The sequence below is a fragment of the Apus apus genome, chromosome 2 (genome assembly GCF_020740795.1).
Source record: "Apus apus isolate bApuApu2 chromosome 2, bApuApu2.pri.cur, whole genome shotgun sequence".
Classification (NCBI taxonomy): domain Eukaryota; kingdom Metazoa; phylum Chordata; class Aves; order Apodiformes; family Apodidae; genus Apus; species Apus apus.
The window spans coordinates 148822071-148840386 of record NC_067283.1 but is presented as its reverse complement, the minus strand read 5'-3'; the positions used below and the strand labels follow the sequence as shown (position 1 = coordinate 148840386).

Genomic DNA, 18316 nt, shown 5'->3' with positions numbered 1-18316 from the left:
ACTTAAGAGTTCAAAGTAAGTACATAGCCAAACAACATAATTTTTACCTCTCCATACAATTTTGATTTCTCTAATAAATAATTTTCACTTCTTTAAAAATATTAGTTAATCTTGGTTTAGGTGGATTTTTTTGTTTCTTTCAGAGATGGTCCTTAAGATTTTCAAGTGACAGTGAGTTTTCAACATGCCTTATGTTATTCTCAGAGTTTAGAAGGCAGCACATATAGAAAGAAATGCTGCAGATGAAGAGGACTGAGCTGGACTTTTCTCACTGTTTTGTCTATTTGTTTTTAACATTCTGCATTTTGCAAAACATCTTTTACAGAACAAACTTCCTTTATTATACTTGCTTCAATAGTAGATAGTAACACTATGATTCTGTGACTTATTATGAAAAAAATATTTTGGGACATTTTCCCATCCTGCTTGGCTGTAACTCCACTGAAAGAGCAATGGACAATTGTCCAGGAGACATCCATGCTGCTTTAGCCCTACTGAGGACTTCCTCACACCCATTAATGAGGACTGTGCACAGGCCACAACAGTTGAGTTCCTTCCTCCACAGCCTTAACATGCTCTCACCTTGTCTCCTATAGATATAGGTGGCTGGCTCTTTGAGTAAAACCCAGCAGCTGTGCCCTTGCAGCCCATGTGTGCACATCTGTGTGTCAGGGTAGAAAAGGCATCTTATTGCTGAAGGCTGGATTTCCAGGGTAACCACTGTACATGACTGGTTCTTTGAACAAGCTGTAAAGTGAAGCATGAAGATAAAGAGCAGGTAAAAATGCATTCCCAAAGTATTTTGTATCACATAGCTATGAGATGCTTAAAAGAAAGGTTTTACAACAGGTCAAGCAACATGGATTCTGCTCTGAAGCAAAATAACAGGACCTAATGATCCCACATTCCCAGAATATTCTCCAAAATAGCCAAAGGAGAAAAGGTTGTATTTGCTTTAAAATTGAGTAATACAGCAAGACAAATGGTATCACAGCTCTTAGAAGAAGAAATGCACCTTCTAATAAAGTCCTGAGGACCTCAGCTGAATTCAAACAGTCCCCAGGGAGCCCTAGGAGGAGATTTCATAATAAGAAAAGTGATCCTCTCACTTGTCTCAGTTTGTCCTCAGAGGTGAATATCCAACACTTTTCCTTTAGAAAGGCTCCTTGAAACAGTTGTGGGAGAAGGAAAGGTGAGGACCACCTACTGCAGTAAATGGGACCAGTCCAAGGGCCATCTTCTGCTATAGGTGGGAGCAATAACTTGACCTTTCTTTATTTCTACCACTCTGTGGCATTTGACGTTTTGCCAGTCATGTGAAGTTAAAAGATTCTCTGCTCTCTAGTCAGGCTCTTGATTTAAACCAGTTCCTTTTGTTGTTACTGCAGCTCAAAGCCTGCCTCATCCCAGCTCTCGGCCACCTTGCCTTCATGCACCACAGCTACAGGTTACTTTAGATAACAGTAGGAGGCTCTACCATATGTCTGATTTGATGAGCATCCCTTGACTGCTCTTTAGAAAATAATTACATTATCCCTTTAATTATTTGCTACAGTATTCTCCAAGTTGAACAGTGACTGGAGAAGCAAGAGGTCTCTGAGACCAAGAGATATCAAAATTACCTAATCACTGTATGACACTTTGTATTCATTGTTTCCTTAATTATATAAATTATTTAAGGTCCTCTTAATCCTAGACACTAGGGTAGTCTTTAAAAATACATAAAATCAATGTTTCTGTGTAAGAATGAGAGGAGGGAAGGAGAAAGGAAGGGAGGGGAGAAGCTGTTCTTGGTGTTTCAGTCTCACAGGCCAGTATTTTCCATAAAGCTATGAAAAACTTACCAGATAGACAAAAGTCTCTGGCCGTGGAAAAGTCATTGGATATGTCTCTACTAATTTGCACAACTTCAAAGTTAGAGATGGATGAATCCATAAGAACAGAGGACACATTTAAGAGCTGCCATATGTTGGAAGACTCTGTAGAATGAAGCACACAAAAATAAAACTAGATAATCATAGAATCATAGAATCGTAGTGTTTGGAAAGGACTTCTGGAGATCATCCAGTCCAACCTCCCTACCAGAGCAGGTCACAAAATAAAAAAAACCTGTAAAAACTTCAGAGGAAAAGAATACAGAGGTAAAAGCACTGAGGAGTTCCCCAAAGAAAGACTTGTGCCTTCCTTTACTTCAATGGGGAATAATGAAATAAATACTCAAAGGCTTCTGATTGACTAGAGCATCCAGTCTCATCTTCAGAGGCCATGTACAATTAGGCTTATAAATGTACTGTTAAAAAAGACATAAATCAAGAGCAGTTCTGCCCAGGTTTACATGTAAATCTAACTGATTTAAATAAAATATTCTGAACAGGCCTAATTATATTAAAGGACATGGGTCATAATCCCTGGCCATTAGTTCCTGAGCAGGAACATCCACTAACACCTTGGAAAGCAAGTGGGGAACCTGCATGTGACTAAGCACTCCCAGAACATCCAGCAGGCATCCACATCTATACCTAAAGCAGAACTGGTTTCATAAGGTAGGCTTCACCTCAGTCACATGCAAGGTATATGTCTACATCTGAGTTAATTACACCAGATTCCTTCTACTAGCAGGAGGAACAGACAGTTTTACCTTCAAGTATCTCCATCCTGCTTTAGATGTCTACTTTAGGATGAGACAAATCACCCCCAGGAAGCCACTGATTACATGTCCATGTTTTCTGTACAGCGAACCTCATGTGAGTAGCTGAAATGGAGATGTCTATGTTGCCTGGATATATCTACATGCAGAGGGTAAGTCCTGACCTTATAGACCAAGTGAAAACAAGACAATGGTTTTTGTAAATGTTACATTTTGTCTTCACTTCCCATACAAGCAATCAACCAAACTCCAACAGAAGCACATGCAATTTTCACATATTTACAGACTTATTTTAAAGGTCACTAGGATCATTTTGATAATTTTAATTTTATTTCTGACACAGAATTACATTAAATTATATTAACTGTTCTAATGTCACGTAACTGCTACATAATTAAGGTTTAATTCTATTTCATATGTATATATACATATACACAAGTATATCTAGGTATGTATATATATTCAAACATGAATATTCTCATATATACATGTGCACATGCATATACATGTGTAAGCATATATATACATATACATACTGACTCTAGAATTCATGAAATTATTTATCTGTCTCACAGTAGATTTTAAGAAAATGCCACAAACATTCTTTTCTCATGCACAAACAGATAAAAATATCTGCAGGCTCTCGATTTTGCACACAGAGGTCAAAAAAGAAGGCTTGGGAAAGAATGGGCCTTTAATTATTTTAGTTCATTTCAACAGTTCAATATGTTTTAAAAGCAAAAGGGCCCTGCTGTGGTCATCAAGTTCTAAAAGGGAGGTTGGTGTTACCCTCTCCATGTAATTGTAGGCTGAGGACAGAGCTGAGTCAGCTGTCTCCCTGTAATTCCTGGGGAGCAGATCTTGCTCTGTTTCTTCATTTAATTTACAACACAGATGCAAAGCTGTGATCGTTCATTTCATTAAAGGTTTCTTTCAGTCTTCCGAGAACTGGGCAACTTGTGAAGATGGCAAAAGTTTCCTTCCTTCCTCTCCTCACAGAAAGACAGCCATGACCATACCACTCAACATCTAATGTGATGCTGAGGTCTGGGGTTCATACAACCATGCCCTCACTGCATCTTGGAATGCGTAGGATGCTTTGGGTTGGAAGGGACCCTTAAAGGTCATCTAGACCAAAGCACCCGCACTGAGCAGTGACATCTTCAACTAGAACAGGTTGCTCAGAGCCCCACCCAGCCTGACCTTGAATGTTTCCAGGGATGGGGCTTCTACCACCTCCCTGAGCAACCTTTTCCAGCATTGCACCACCCTCGTTGTAAAAAAAATGTCTTCCATATCTAGTCTAGATCTACCCTTTTTTTTAGTTAAAACCATTGCCCCTTCTCTTATCACAACAGGCCTTGCTAAAATCCTGGTATTAACATACATCTCCAGCTGACAAAAATCAAGACTCAAACCAGACCGCAGAATAGACTAGTTGCATCATTCCTTCAGCAGGAAACAGCAATTATTTTATTATTCCAAATAGTTAATGACAACGCAGGGGAAGTGCCACAACTCGGGTTGAATGCTGATGTTCAAGGCCTTTGCTTTGGCAAGGCAAACTCTTCCCAAGGAAACATAAGTCTCAAGCATGGGTGATCTCCCAGAGGACAAGCTGAAATAAGCATTGTTCTAACATCATTGCCAAGGCTGTAACCTTAGTGCTATTTCCATTTCCTTTACTCTCATCCTTTCTGAAGAAAATGTCTGATGGATTCAAGGAGTGATGAACCGACCTGCTGTAACCCACACACCTTCCCAAAAAGTCCAGGTGTGAGCTAGGGAACAAAGTAGCACTGGATTCCATTAATCCTTTTCAACCACTTCAAAATCATCCCATTTCTGTTATATTTGGGGAAAACTTTTCCAAGAGTTGGAAGCTGAAAATCTCCAGCAAAGCAGAAATGCAGGTCAATTTGGTGTTGCACTGTCATGTTAAAGATCACAAGCTTACTTGGTGTCACAGAGTAGAAAGCTCAGCAGCAGCACTGTATTCAGTGGGAGTCTGAACTAGTAAGGGAGCAATGACCCTGCAGTCACAGCTTGACTTGTGCAACAGACCTAGTGCCTTTAATTTTTATTCTTCCCCTTAAGCAATGACTATTCAAGTATTTTAGAGACACAGAGTGATTTTAGTCACTTGGAAATGACTACATTTCATATTGTCAATAGTTTACCTATTTTTAAACCATCTAATATGACCCATATTAGAAAATTTCAACCTCTACATGTAGTGTGACAGTTTGTGGCACTTCTTCGGTGAGATACTTAAAAACAGAAATCAACTGTGTAAATGATGGGCAGTTAACCACTGCATCCCCTCCAGAGATTATCTGTCAGCCCAACTAGATCCCCTTGGTCTTACTTTTCCAGGTTTTATTTTGTCAGTTTGTGGTTTCAATAATCTCTTAAATATATTTTTTTAAACATAAACAAGAAAATATGTTTTAATCAATGTATGTCTACCCAAGAGCAATGTTGCCATCTTGCCCTGTGTACGGTACTAGTAACTGAGGTCCTAAAGCTGGAACAAGTAATCTCCCAAGGTTCAGACACAAATCTTCAAATTACTAGCTGTGGTTCTTTCAAAAAAGAGCCTTGTCTAGCATTGTAGGTCAACAAGTCTGGGTGCATCAGCAGTTTTGGAAGATATTTCACCAGACTGCTTCTGTTCCCATAACTTCCCTGACTCATCAAGTGACCTCGGGCAAGTCTCATAATCTTCATATGCCTTCATTTGCCCACAGGTCAGACATTCAGAAGCAATCTTGTTAAGTTAAACTCTAAGCTTTCAGGAAAGGAATTCAAAACAATTCCACAAAAGCAAAATAAATTTCTTGAGTTTACACCTCTGACACTTGAATTTGACCTCCTGTATCTATTTCTCTGAGGTTTACCAGCTTATTGTTACTAAAATCTTTTGAAGTGCTCAAATTAAGCTTACATGTGCACACTGCCCTTATTAGGCACATGTAATGTGTTCCACATTTGGTCACAGGCTAAACTTCCTATTTCTGTATTAAAATATTTTTATTTTATCCCTTTACATGGAAGAGAACTAAGTTAATATTCATTTAAAATACATACAAGACACAATGGGCACTTTGCAGCTGATGCTGGGCACGGAAGGGTGACCACTCATGTTGCAAACACTCACGGATCATACGTTCATAACCAAAAATACATTTTATTTTGCTTATTCTTTGCCCCAAATCCCACCAAATTGGCCTCTGGTACCTCCCGCTACCCACATTGAGTTATTTTTTGGGATGGTTTGGAGTTCTTGAAGGTTTTTTTCATTCTAAGTCCTGGCTGAAACATTCATAATCTCACACGAGATTTATATACTGAGACTTCCAGTGCTATCCCTTTCCTATCTTCCACCCAGCTGACCCCAGATGCAGATAAATGCAGAAACACTAATGCTTATTTTAATGACAGTGCAAATCCCTCTAACCCAGAGCTGTCCATGGATGGTACCACTGTGGATATTGTCAGCCAGCAGAAACTGCAAATGAGATTTTGGCTATTAGCAGTTTCAGGTCCAGCAATGCCCACAGCCACGTACACCTGCTTCATTCTATGGGCAAACCAGAGCTTTCCAGGGCTGATCTAAACTTGCCTCACCCAGAAACCACTCTCAGAAGCACAAAGCTCCAAACTGGCTCTGCTTTACTGAAATGCATTGTGCACCTGATGGGCTGGAAGACATTTCTGGTTTATATATAAGTTAAGCTCAGACCTTCCAAACCACATTTTGGCAAAGGTTTGATTGGATAATTACAGCACTCTGAATCCAGCCCTGTAACTTTTATTGCAAAATTACAGATGTCCCATACAGAGAGCCTGTCACTTCCAGATGTTCTTGTTTGGGTAGGCAAGGTTTAAGACTGGATTTGCTAAAGGACTCATGCTGGCCCTACCCTGTTCCCACTCAAATCATAGGATCACAAGACTGGAACAGATTTCCTGGGAACACAGAGTTCAGCCTCCCACTTTCACAGGCAATGACATTATAAAATCCTTTTCATAAAGTCAACAAAAGTTTCAGTACTGACTTATGTGGATGCAAAGTGGGTCAGTTCTGAGTTTGCTGGAAAAATTGACATTTGATATAAGTAAGCAGAGATACAGAAGTGCAATAAAACAACAAGTTACATTTAGAAGAAAACTCATGAAGTTGAGGAGGTACATAAATCAGATGAGGTTAACATGAGGTTAAGGAGGTACATAAATCAGGGTCTAGTGTGCCTACTCTACATTGAAAGACAAATTCTGATCTTAATTTACACATTTGTAAGCCACATTTAATAGCCAAAAACATGCTCACAGACTGAACCAAGTGCTTTACATTCCTAGTGTTCAGAGGGTTTTTTTCCAATGAAGTCTGCAAACTTGACTGTGCACCAAAGATCTCCAAACCCAGCAAATCATCAACTCAGACTGAACATGCAAAAAATATATTCTTTCTAAAATATAGCTGCTTCTCATTTTTGTCCATCCACTGAGATTTAAATAATTCAAAATGAGTCATTTTCTTAAAACTGCTGCATAATAACTATAATCACACCTCAGACAAACATGTCCCAAACTGATATATGTGTTATTTATGGCCTTTAGCAATAGCAATCTGTGTCCATTATAGTAAATAGCATAGTAGTAGGATACTAGAAATGTACTAGGTATTTATCCAGGTTTAAAATAAGCAGTTTTCAAAAGGCTGGAGTCCACATTTTTACAAGTAGAGTAAAAATTGAACTTTAGACCAAAGACAGAGTAATTTTATATCAAAGGTTCAATATGCTGTATGGGTACACAGTAGAGCAGTTCCCAAGGATGAATAAAAAGAAGTTGTCTTTACTTCACACCAAAGATCTCTCTGACACATCCTCAGCATTGTGGGAAAATAGGAAGACAAATGTCTTCCTATTAATCACCAAAGTCAGCTACATCAGCACCTGTACTGCCATCAGCATCTCTGTTGAGACTGGAAATACCCCATGTGCTGAGATAGCCTTATAGGAAATTTATTCCCACATTGGAAAATCCTGTAGCTACTGCTCAGTCCTGCATTGAGGGAATGACTATAAATCATTAGGGGATCACAGGAGGCAGGACCAGGAACGCTCTAACAGATCATTACATACATATGTCTTGGTGGTTTTTCAGTGCATTACTTGATTTGAATGAAGTGTGAATGGAGCCCATATGATCCCTCTACACATTTCTGTCTATGCCTGCAGCCCCATGCAGAGATCACCATTTAAGGACCATTGCCTACTAGCAGTTGCCAAATCTAAGATAGTCCTTTCCTATTTAAGAATTATGAATCTGAAGACAAAAGGCTCATTAAAATTTGGTTATTGCCTGTTTGCAATTCATAAATCTCATAACAAAGTACAAAAGCAGGTGTTCTACATCAGTGCCACTCCTCTTTTCCACATACACAGGAATACTTGCAGGAACTTCAGTTTGCTTTCAGCACAAGTATTACTCTTAAAAAAGCCAGGTAACATGTTTCATAGATTGTCTTGCTTCTTTCAGTCTTAACTGGAAAGACATAAAAACTTCCACAGCTCAAACCCCTGTGCATAAACAATTTGAACAACAGCTTCATACAACCATAAAATATTGATACATAATTTCTCATCAAAAACTTTTTTTTACCTCCCCGTATCTCACAGCTGGTTGCAGAAAGTTCCATCTCAGATCTAATTATGAGGCCTGGCTGGCTTCTCTTTTACATTTACATTTTACATTCCTCCCTATTCACACAACTCAGTGGAGTTGTTATTCAAACATCAGCATAAGTAAACCAAGACTGCAGCAAGACATACCAATATTCTCACACAGGCAGTCTTAAAATAACAGCTGTTCTCCCATCATTAAAGGTCACAGATCATACCTGAAACTCACCACATATGGTTCTATACTCACTGTCAACATAGCACATTAACTTCTTTGGGGGAAAAAATGCTCCAAACATAACAAGTTGGACTTTCCCAGTCTATTCAAGCCATCTATCTTTCAAGCATCTTGTCTCAGATAACAAAAACTATGTGGAAATCACAACAGACAGCAGAAGCACGCTCTGCTCCATGGGATGGATGTACAGAAGACATAGTTAAAGATGAAACTACACATTCAGTTAATTGCACCACAGGGCAGTGATTAGAAGATTAGTTACTGAAGGAGAATTTATCCTAGTATCAGAAAAGGTAATGCAAGAATCCGAATAGGCAAAAGATGTTGAAGCAACAGCAAAGAAACAAGAATTCACATTAAAGGCACTGAGGACCTCGTGCAGCTCATCTCCCTCCTGCCAAACAGCACCGACCTGCAGGTATTCTGGAGCACTTAATCCCCCTTATTTGCAGGCTAATGGAGCATGTAATGAGTGTTAGAAATGCTGAGCAGTGGTGCTTCTGCAACAGTAGCCTGGGGAAAGCAAACAGGAGCCTCGGGCTGTTGGGAGGAATCCCATAGATCATAGAATCACAGAATCATGGAATCGTTTGGGTTGGAAGGGACCTTAAAGATCATCTGGTTCCAACCCTCCTACATGGGCAGGAGCACCTTCTGCTAAGTGGATAGGACACAACGGGTAGGCCAAGAATGGGGAGAACCTCATGTCTTCCCTCTTGTTGTGCCTCTCCTGAGACATGGAGGGGGTTTGTCTTTTTAAAAAATTTTATTTTATTTTCCAGGTGGCCACAAGGCTGCTCTGTGACTGGGCATGAGAAGAAACTGTTAATGAAAATAGGTTTTCCCATTGCAGCTTCAAACACCCAGAGGTTTTATGAAGATTTTTACTCATTATCATCTTTAGAAACCCAGACTGTGGAAGAAATACATGTTTTTCCTTAATTTATTTATGGATCATTTCAGTGAACGAACCTCCAATAAATTATTTCAATGAAACAATAGAATTTGTTCTCAACTTTTCTTCTTTAAACCTATAGTGACTGCAACAAATCTGCCCAATATGTATGGTAGGATTAACAGGACTAGACAGTACCTTCCAACCCGTTGGCTAAAGGATTTCTACATTCAGGAAGATAGTAGGATAAACCAAATCATTCTAGCTGTCCCTTGATAACTTTGGGCAGTTAAAGATTATACTCAAACAAAAAAAAAATAGTGAGATTCTGAGTTTAAATGCTGTAGAAAGTGCAAAAAATTAAGTCCTAGTGACAGTTCAAAGACTGGGAGAGTTGGCTTCACTGTAGAACAAACTGACATAGAAAATGGTTTCGGCACCATAACATTTTCTTTAAAGAGTGTTCTCCAGCTTATTCAGAGGGGAAATAGAGAATCTTGACAGATCTGTTTCTGGGTTTTTGTAGGTTTTAAAATTAAAGAACAGCACTTTGACATCTCCACAGGATAGATTCCACTGGTTCTTCAGAGATGCTCAAATCTGAAGTGACATCCTTCCATAAGGGTAGAGATGGAGAAGCTAGTAATTAACAACCTGGTCTCCTGTGGGATGTCCCAGATTCCTCAAAAAATACCTTCTTGCAACTACATAAACCAGCTAATATAAGATGTTACCTCAGCTTGCAAATCCTGCTCTCCTAACCACCTAAGGAAAGACAGCAAAGAAGGCAACAGTTCTGTTAGTTTGAATGAGAAAAGCTGAAGCAATGTGTGAACATGAGAGAGAAGACCTGTCTTCTCAAAAGGCTAAATATTAAAACAGCTTCTCCAAACAATTGCTAGATGAAGGTTCTAGCCAGTTTTCAGACAAAGCTGAAAAACAAAGGAAGACAGCTTGATACAAGATTTTAGTCTATCCATTTCTCCAGCCTGTTGAGGCCCCTCTGAATAGTAGCACATACCATCTGGTCTGTCAGTCTCTCCTCCCATCCTTTCATCATCTCCAAACTCACTGCAAATGAACTCTATTCCATTCTCCAGCTTATTATTCAAGACATTAAACAGCACTAGTCCCAGTATCAGCTCTCTGGGTACACCAGTGACTGCCTCTAGCTAGATTACAACTCTGTAGCCAGCAGTCCAGCCAACATATAGCCCACCTCACTCTTGACTTTTCTAGACCTTACTTCATCCGTTTTTGCGAGGATGTCATGTGAGACAACATCAACAGCCTTTCTGTAGTCAGGATAAACAGCACCTACTGCTCTCTCCTTATCGACTTAGTCACCTGCTTGTAGAAGACTATCTGTTTGGTGAGGCTTGTTTTTCTCCTTCATAAATCCATGATGACTACTCCCAATCACCTTCTTGTTCTTAACATGTCTGGAAATTATTTCCAGGATCAGTTGCTCTATTACCTTCCCAGGGATCAAGGTGGGGCTGACCAGCCTACAGTTCCTGGGTTCTTCTTTCTTGCCCTTCTTGAAGACAGAGGTGACATTTCCTTTCCTCACAGCCTAAAGAACATCCCCCATCAATAGGGCCTTTCAAAGGTAATTGAGAATGGCCTCACAATGGCATTAACCAGCTCCCTCTGCACTCACAAGTGCACCCCACCAGGCCTCTTGAACTTGTATGTCTAGCATGTTCCCCAGGCTGATCCTCCTCCTCTGAGGGTAAGTCATCTTTCTGTGGCCTTCACCCTGTTCTCAAGTGTCCAACAGCTGGACTTAGCAGGAAGGACCAAGCTAAAGAAAGCACTAAGTACCTCAGCTTTTTCTGTATCCATTGTCATCAGATGTCCTGTCCAGCTGTCCCTGCTCTTTCTTTTGCAGCCCATGCACATGTAGAAACCCTTCTTGTTGAGGCTTTTTCCATTGTTCTATGGTCCTACGAGCCTTCACTCTCCCTGTCAAGAACAGTGAGTAAAACAAGCAAAGCATCCACTTTCCATAAATCTGCTAATCCGGGTTTCTTCATAATGTGTTAGCATTGGAAACACCTCAGACTCAAATGAAGGAGTGCTTTGTACCCTGGCTGCGAATGGGAGCAAGCAAAGTGCTGGGCAAGCTGTCCTGAGCTTTGCAGATTGGGCAACTAGAGAATAAGTCAGTCAAATACATAAACTGTCTATTAAAATACAGGTCTTAGCTGTGCTTCAGTAAACTCAGACTCTAAACTGGTCATGACATTAACTGCACTATTTCACAGAGACTTCTGGCAAATCATTCCAATTTTAGTATCTTTCTGATATATTGATGGAAAGTTAATATAGATATATATTTGTAAATATATATATATATGTGCTTGCATGCACACACATTCATATATCCACACTCACAAGAGTGCCCTTTAAATAGTGACGTTTTCTCACACTCACCCTCTGGTTACCACACAGGAGTCACAGTTTTACATTTTTCCCCATGTACAAGCAATACCACAACGTAGCAAATTCAGTCACTGCAAGATTTTCTGTGATGCCCAGTTCTAAACCCATTAATCATCTCTAGCATATATTAATATAACACAGATAATCATAACGGGTTCGGAAACAATGTTTATGAAAATTTTCCAAAATCTCTGACAACGTGACACAGAGAACAATCTGACCTAAATAACCAGGCTGGTACTTTTAGTATCAAAATGAAGCAGAACATAAGAAGGGCAGATGGTTCCCAGTTGTATTTTTAATGCATCACTGCACATGCTGTTGTTTGGAGCCCAAAGAGGAGATGGTACTAGTGCTAATTTGATATCCAAGCTAGTTGCACTCTTAGTAATTCAATGAATTCTCCTCCCTGCTGTCCTCAGGACAACTGCATTTACCCAGAATCCTGCCTCTTAGTGGAAGGGTCTGCTCACGAGGGTGGTTAACCAGACCTTTGCAAACCAGAGACTTCCTTTAGTTGCCCTGCACTTGGAAAGATGACCTGGAAACACATGTGATAGGTCAAGATTGTTATTAAGGGAAAGTTGCACACCTCACTTGTTGTGGCTGAGTTCTGGGCAGTCTTTAAAGAAAAAAGTCAATTTTCCCTAGGTGCTGCTTAGGTCACTATTCTCCTAGCATTAAGAAAGCGAGAAAAACATAATAGGAATATTAGAAAATTACTACTAAGTTTTATACTGGGTGAAAAAGGCTTTAATAAAGCAGTTTTCCACATCCCATGGGAAAAACAGTTGGCAAAAGAGGTCAATGGCCCAACCTACACTTTACCCCACTAGCTCCTCAAAGCATTTCACACAAAATTTACTTCTGCTTACCTATAAAGATAGGAGTTTTCCCTCTATTACATTACAACACCATTACAAAAGTGCCAGTTCTACTAATAAATACAAATGATCCGAACACGATCATGACTGGTGGTCATAGTTATGGTGATAAAACAGTTCACAGTAAATTCTGAACCCAATACTGAAAGTTCTTTGCAAATATTAACCCTCTAGTGCAAGCCCAGTTGTATATGGCTTAAGGAAAGATGGACACAAGCAGATTAATAAATGTACTGAGACAAAAGCAAAAATCAAAGGCAGAGATAGATCAGACTTCTCCATTTCAATCTAACCTGATAGTTAAACTGTGTTATCTAATGAGTAGCCAACCTGTTTTCATTACATGCAGCATTTAGCAGATATACTGTGTATTTCTGGAAAGGACAAACCAGGGAAGCCTGTAGCTGTTGACAATTTGCATATATTTTTAGGGGGTAACAGATACAAAGCCCTGAAAGGCAGCAGTCAAGTTTCATTTATTAAGAGGATCCACCCACTTTTAAAATAACGTATGTGAATACCATAAGAGTCATTTACTGCAAGACTGAAACAAATTTCATTCCCAATACAAGAAAGATGGTGTCACAGCAAGTCACATCATCTCTCCAAAAGTCAGACCCAACACAAACCTCAAATACTACATTTCTTGTGATCCACTTCAGAATAATTCTTAAGATAATATTCCCATCATTGCAGGAAACCATGAACAAGGACTAAAGGCAGTACAGTTTATCATTCTTCCCCATCAGTTATTGGTATACACCAGCATGTATTTCCTGAGGAATTGCCCCTTTCATCATCTTGCTTTGAAGATACAAAGCTTTACAGGGGAAAACTAGATCTGCTACATTTGGCTTTGTATCTCTATTGCAATTGTTTGTATCAATCTGAAAACTCATCATACCTCCTTGCATTCAGCATTACTGACAGCAGCTGCTGGTTATTTGTCTAACCTGACACTCCTTGCCATCCTGGCAAGCACCAGAAGCTAAAAGAAACCCCACAGCAGTGGATGATAACTCTAAATAAACAGCTTCTTGGGAGGCTGCCCTTGCCAGAGCTTTTCTTCACTGGTGACTGCACTAAAATGTTAAGTGATACCCATTAAAAGCAATGTGGTATCCACACTTACAAATGATACATTTCTTCATCAATCACGCTAAATACTTTTTGCCTCAGTGACCTCTTGTGGCAGTGAGTCAAGAGATATTAGGCCAGCATTGTGGCTGACAACAATTCTGTTTAAATGACACACAACGCATAAAAATTAGAAAATTAGTAAACACCTGAATGAGTAAACTCATGGGAACATAGCCATTTCATTACAGTTTGATCTTTTTGCAATGAATACAAAATAGGGGATATTTCCTTCTTTTTTTTTTGCTTGATACATGAATACACTCACCAGTTTCTGGCCTGAGAGGTAAACTGACAGGTGGACACAGGTTAGGCACAGTGTTCTTCAAGTCAGCTAAAAGCAGAAAAAAAATAAACCTTTGAAAGCAATTACACTTGAAAGTTTAAAATGTAACCAACATCTCAATATTTTCACCGTTACTTCTGGGATCTGAATGCTGCATCTCCTCACAACAAACAGCAAGAGTAAGGGGGCAAGACAGCTTTGGTATCTAACCCTTTTGGGTTTGTACATGAAACCAGACTAGTCTATATTTCCATACTTATATAGATTCTTGCAAACACTTTTAAAAATGCAGTTCTTTATGAACAATTCATTTCAGGAGTTCTGTGGGTTTTTTCCATGTCCTTCTCTGTGTTCATTTTTTTGCATCACAAGAGTCATGAGATTTTCCCTGCTTCCTGGTCAGCAAACTCGTATTTCTCAAAAGGAGAATAAGAAATAAGTCAGTTTCCAGAAGGAAGCTTTTCAAATTGAAACTTAAATAATCATTCATATTTTCCATACAAAAAAATTAATGTTTGCTAACATTTCCCTTGAACATTTTGTAATCTTAAATAACAAACAAAATGTTTCCCCTGTGCATTCACATGTTGTAGAACACTTTGGCTAATCAAATCATTACAAATTCTCTACTAAGACAAAATAAGCCACCATCCCTACAAAAGCTGGAAACAGATCAGATTTTCTGTTTGCTTCTTCCACTTTGTGCTGCCCATGCATGTAATCAATAGATAATTATAAAAACTGAGGAGCTTTACCATTCATTTTGAGAAGAGTGATGAATTGGGGCTATCCAGAACTCTTTTTAAAATGTTACTATATTATGTTCCTCGTTTACTGAGCTGCAACCAGGTCTATACATATGAAATCAAATTACTGATGAGTGGAGCTGCTTGGGCAGACAGTTTATACATCATCTTAACATACTATCAAGCCACAACTACCTTCCTACATCAAGATCATGGACTAACACCAAAGCCCCCTGCTTCGTACTAACATCCCACTGCCGATGGTAAACTCCTCCTTCAGATTTCATTCATTTTTCCCTTTCAGCCTCAGAGTTTTCTTGTTCCTCTTCCTGGTTCCCAGACCCCCGACACACCAGCACAACAGATACAAATTTTTTCTCTGTAAATATCTCTATTTGCATAAACATCTGCGCCTTGCTGTGTGTTATGGTGGAAACACATCTGAAGCTTCCTCACTGCATAAGGCAATGTCACCATCTCCTAACATGATCCTCTTTTCTTACACCCCAGGCTCTTCTTCTTCATCCTCCTGTGTGTGAAATAAGCGACATCTTTTATTTTTGGTTAATTCTTTGCCAGTGAAAGAAAAAACTATTCTGAGAAGTGGAAGTGTATCTGCACCTCCACCATCTCCTCTTCACTTTGCCTTTCTACTGTTTGTCATTCTTAACCCTGGCTGTCTCTCAGCTCTGGCTGCCCACGTGCTCCTGCCATTGCCTTCTTTACCAGGGCTGTTGTTCCCTTCCTCTCACTGCTAAACCCACAGCACTTCCCTCCCCAAGCCCACATGGAAGATTAGGAAAACCCTATAAACTTCCCTGGTGCCCCCTCAACTCCATGCTTTGTCTCCTTTTTAAGAAGGGTTGCCCAACTGGGGCAGGAAATGGATGATCTAGTGGGCAGAGTGCCAACATAGGATGTTGAAAAGCTCAGGATCAAGTCCATATTTCAGACATTCCAGTATGAATGAGGGTTTTCTTTACATTTTCCAACACTGTAAATTGCAATGCATTAGCAGGATATCTGATCTAGCTCTACACAAATCTTAATGGGATTATTGTTACATCACACGCCCTGAACAGTGTATATCCACAATTCATGCTTCCTTTCTCCACTTGGATACCAGTCCTTCTCCATTGTGCAAGAACTAAGGGAGTTAAAAAGCAGGAAAATGTATTCCTTATTCAATTTTTCCCCTAATTCTGTCAGCATCACCAGATTTGCCCCCATGGGGCCTCGCTGCTTTCAGAAGAGTTCAACAAGGTTCTGCCCAGTTGGGCTCAGTCACTGGCCATCCTCCCACAGGGGGATACATTCAGATGGGTGTTCATTCTCCTTATTCTTTCAGTTATGTTAACTCAAAGTTTAACAAAGTAGAAAAAGAGCTACTCATGAAGAACGTGACAAAATATATTGATATTTTTCAACAAAAAAATGGAGATTTTTATTATGGAAAAGAAAATTTACTTTGACTAGATCCTTTTTCTGCTTCTTCTCGAGGAAATTACCTAACCTCTCATAACTTCTCTTCCATTTAAACACATGATGGCCTCTAGCAGCAGGAAGAATACAGTGCTACCTTAGAATTTGGTTTTGCCTCTTTTTTTGTTAAAATAGCCAAAAGTGAATCTTTAATTCCATAACAAAACCAAACCTTTTGAAGTTATGCACACACACACACTGTTAAAGCATAAGCCAAGCAGTGAGAAACACTGAATTATTTCCTGACCAGGACTGTGCAGTGAGACAAAATATATTGGACACAAGTCTCCCATAAAACCTAAGAAATTAGATTATAACTCTTTGGAGTATTTCTATTGCTTTTATTTTAGAATTGAATTGAGTTGCACCTTTCTTTCTCTTGCACATACTTGTCTGCCTTGTTTATTTGGAATCCTTGCAAATGGATCCTCCATCTCAAAGCTTACATAGATCAAAATTAATTAATAAGCTTCATTGTGCAAAAACCAGACCAGAAACATGGTCAGACAGGCCATGTGCTCTGCATCACTCACCAGGCTTTTGGTACCAGCCAAATGGGTGTGTTCTGACTTCAGCATCTGCTGAACTACAATCTGAAACTTGCCAAGGACTACTTGTTTCTTCAGCACACATCTGGATTCCGAGGCTGTTCAGCGTCAGGCACACGATCTTTCCACCTGCCAGGGAAATACATAGTTACAGAAAATTTTCCTCTTCTAGATGGTATTTTGAGGCAATTGAATACAGCACGGTCCTGCTGAGTGTTAAAAGGAATTCCACTGACCTAGAAATTAAAGGTAGGAAATACCTAAAATGCACCAAGTTTTAGCATTCTTGAAAACAGTGTTGAAAAATCACAATTAATTCAATGTGAGGAAAGGTGGGTACCATTATTATCACCCATTAAGGTCACTAGGAGTATTTCCACAGAGCAAAGATCAGGACCTTTTCTTTGAGCAAGCAGCCCTTTTTGGTTAAGGCAAATCTGGGAATTAAAAATCTGCATGTATGTTGAAACATGGCCTTTGCTCACATCAAGACAGAAATTCCACCTTTCAGAGACCTAGTGTGAATATTTCCGTACCTGAAAAAAAATGGATGGTTTGAGACAGAGTTGGCAGTTTCATTGAAGATTTATCCTAGCTCGTATTAGAACCACCAACGAAAGTTCCCTTGATTGTAAGAATATCAGCATTGGATGGTTGAAATGTCACAGATAATAAATACTAATCAGATAAACTAAGAGGTGGCAGTTTTGTATGTTAAGTGCTTTTGAATCCTTAATTAATTTTAGAGTTATTTAAAGAAATATAAAGTCATATTCAGTTACATGCTCATATGAAAGTATGAAAACTGTCAACTATTTTTGATTTGAGAAATAATTTCAATTTAAACTACATTGGATTAATTTTCCAAGCTACTTCCTTTTGACTGAGTGAAAACTTTTTCTGCTTAACAAAAAAGGAAATCAAACATATATGTTTCTGAAGTGCTGCAAATTCCCAAATGAATTGTAAAACCAGCATGTCCTTCTGACCTCAGGGAGAGAAGATTAGCACATGACACTTCCAAAAACAAGGTGAGCCGTTTTAGTGGCCTAAGTCTAAATTTGAGATAAAATATTAAAAACTATTTCATTGACATTGACCTGGGTGGCATCCAACTTTAAACACCTGCTAAAGATTTTCTTTTTAACTGAGCACTTCCTTTGCAGCCAGTGGAGAGAAAACAAAGTACCCCCAGAACAGGATTCAGTCAACCGGAGCTCTTAATGACCCGACCTCTCTGCTGACTATAGGATGATAGCACCCCTTAATTCAGCTATCTCCAATGAGTAAAATGTGTTTGTTTGACTTTCTAATG

At 39.3% G+C, this 18316-nt stretch overlaps 1 protein-coding gene across 1 annotated transcript in view; it reads right to left on the bottom strand.

Moving 5' to 3' along the window:
- TG (thyroglobulin) overlaps nucleotides 1-18316 on the bottom strand; it is a 157477-nt gene that overhangs the window by 78955 nt on the left and 60206 nt on the right. The window contains exons 34-37 of the mRNA XM_051610309.1: nucleotides 16987-17130; nucleotides 14208-14273; nucleotides 1845-1979; nucleotides 583-747 (exon numbers count right to left, since the gene is read on the bottom strand). Of these exons, the coding sequence (XP_051466269.1) occupies nucleotides 583-747; nucleotides 1845-1979; nucleotides 14208-14273; nucleotides 16987-17130 (510 nt within the window). The remainder of the gene's footprint in view (nucleotides 1-582; nucleotides 748-1844; nucleotides 1980-14207; nucleotides 14274-16986; nucleotides 17131-18316) is intronic.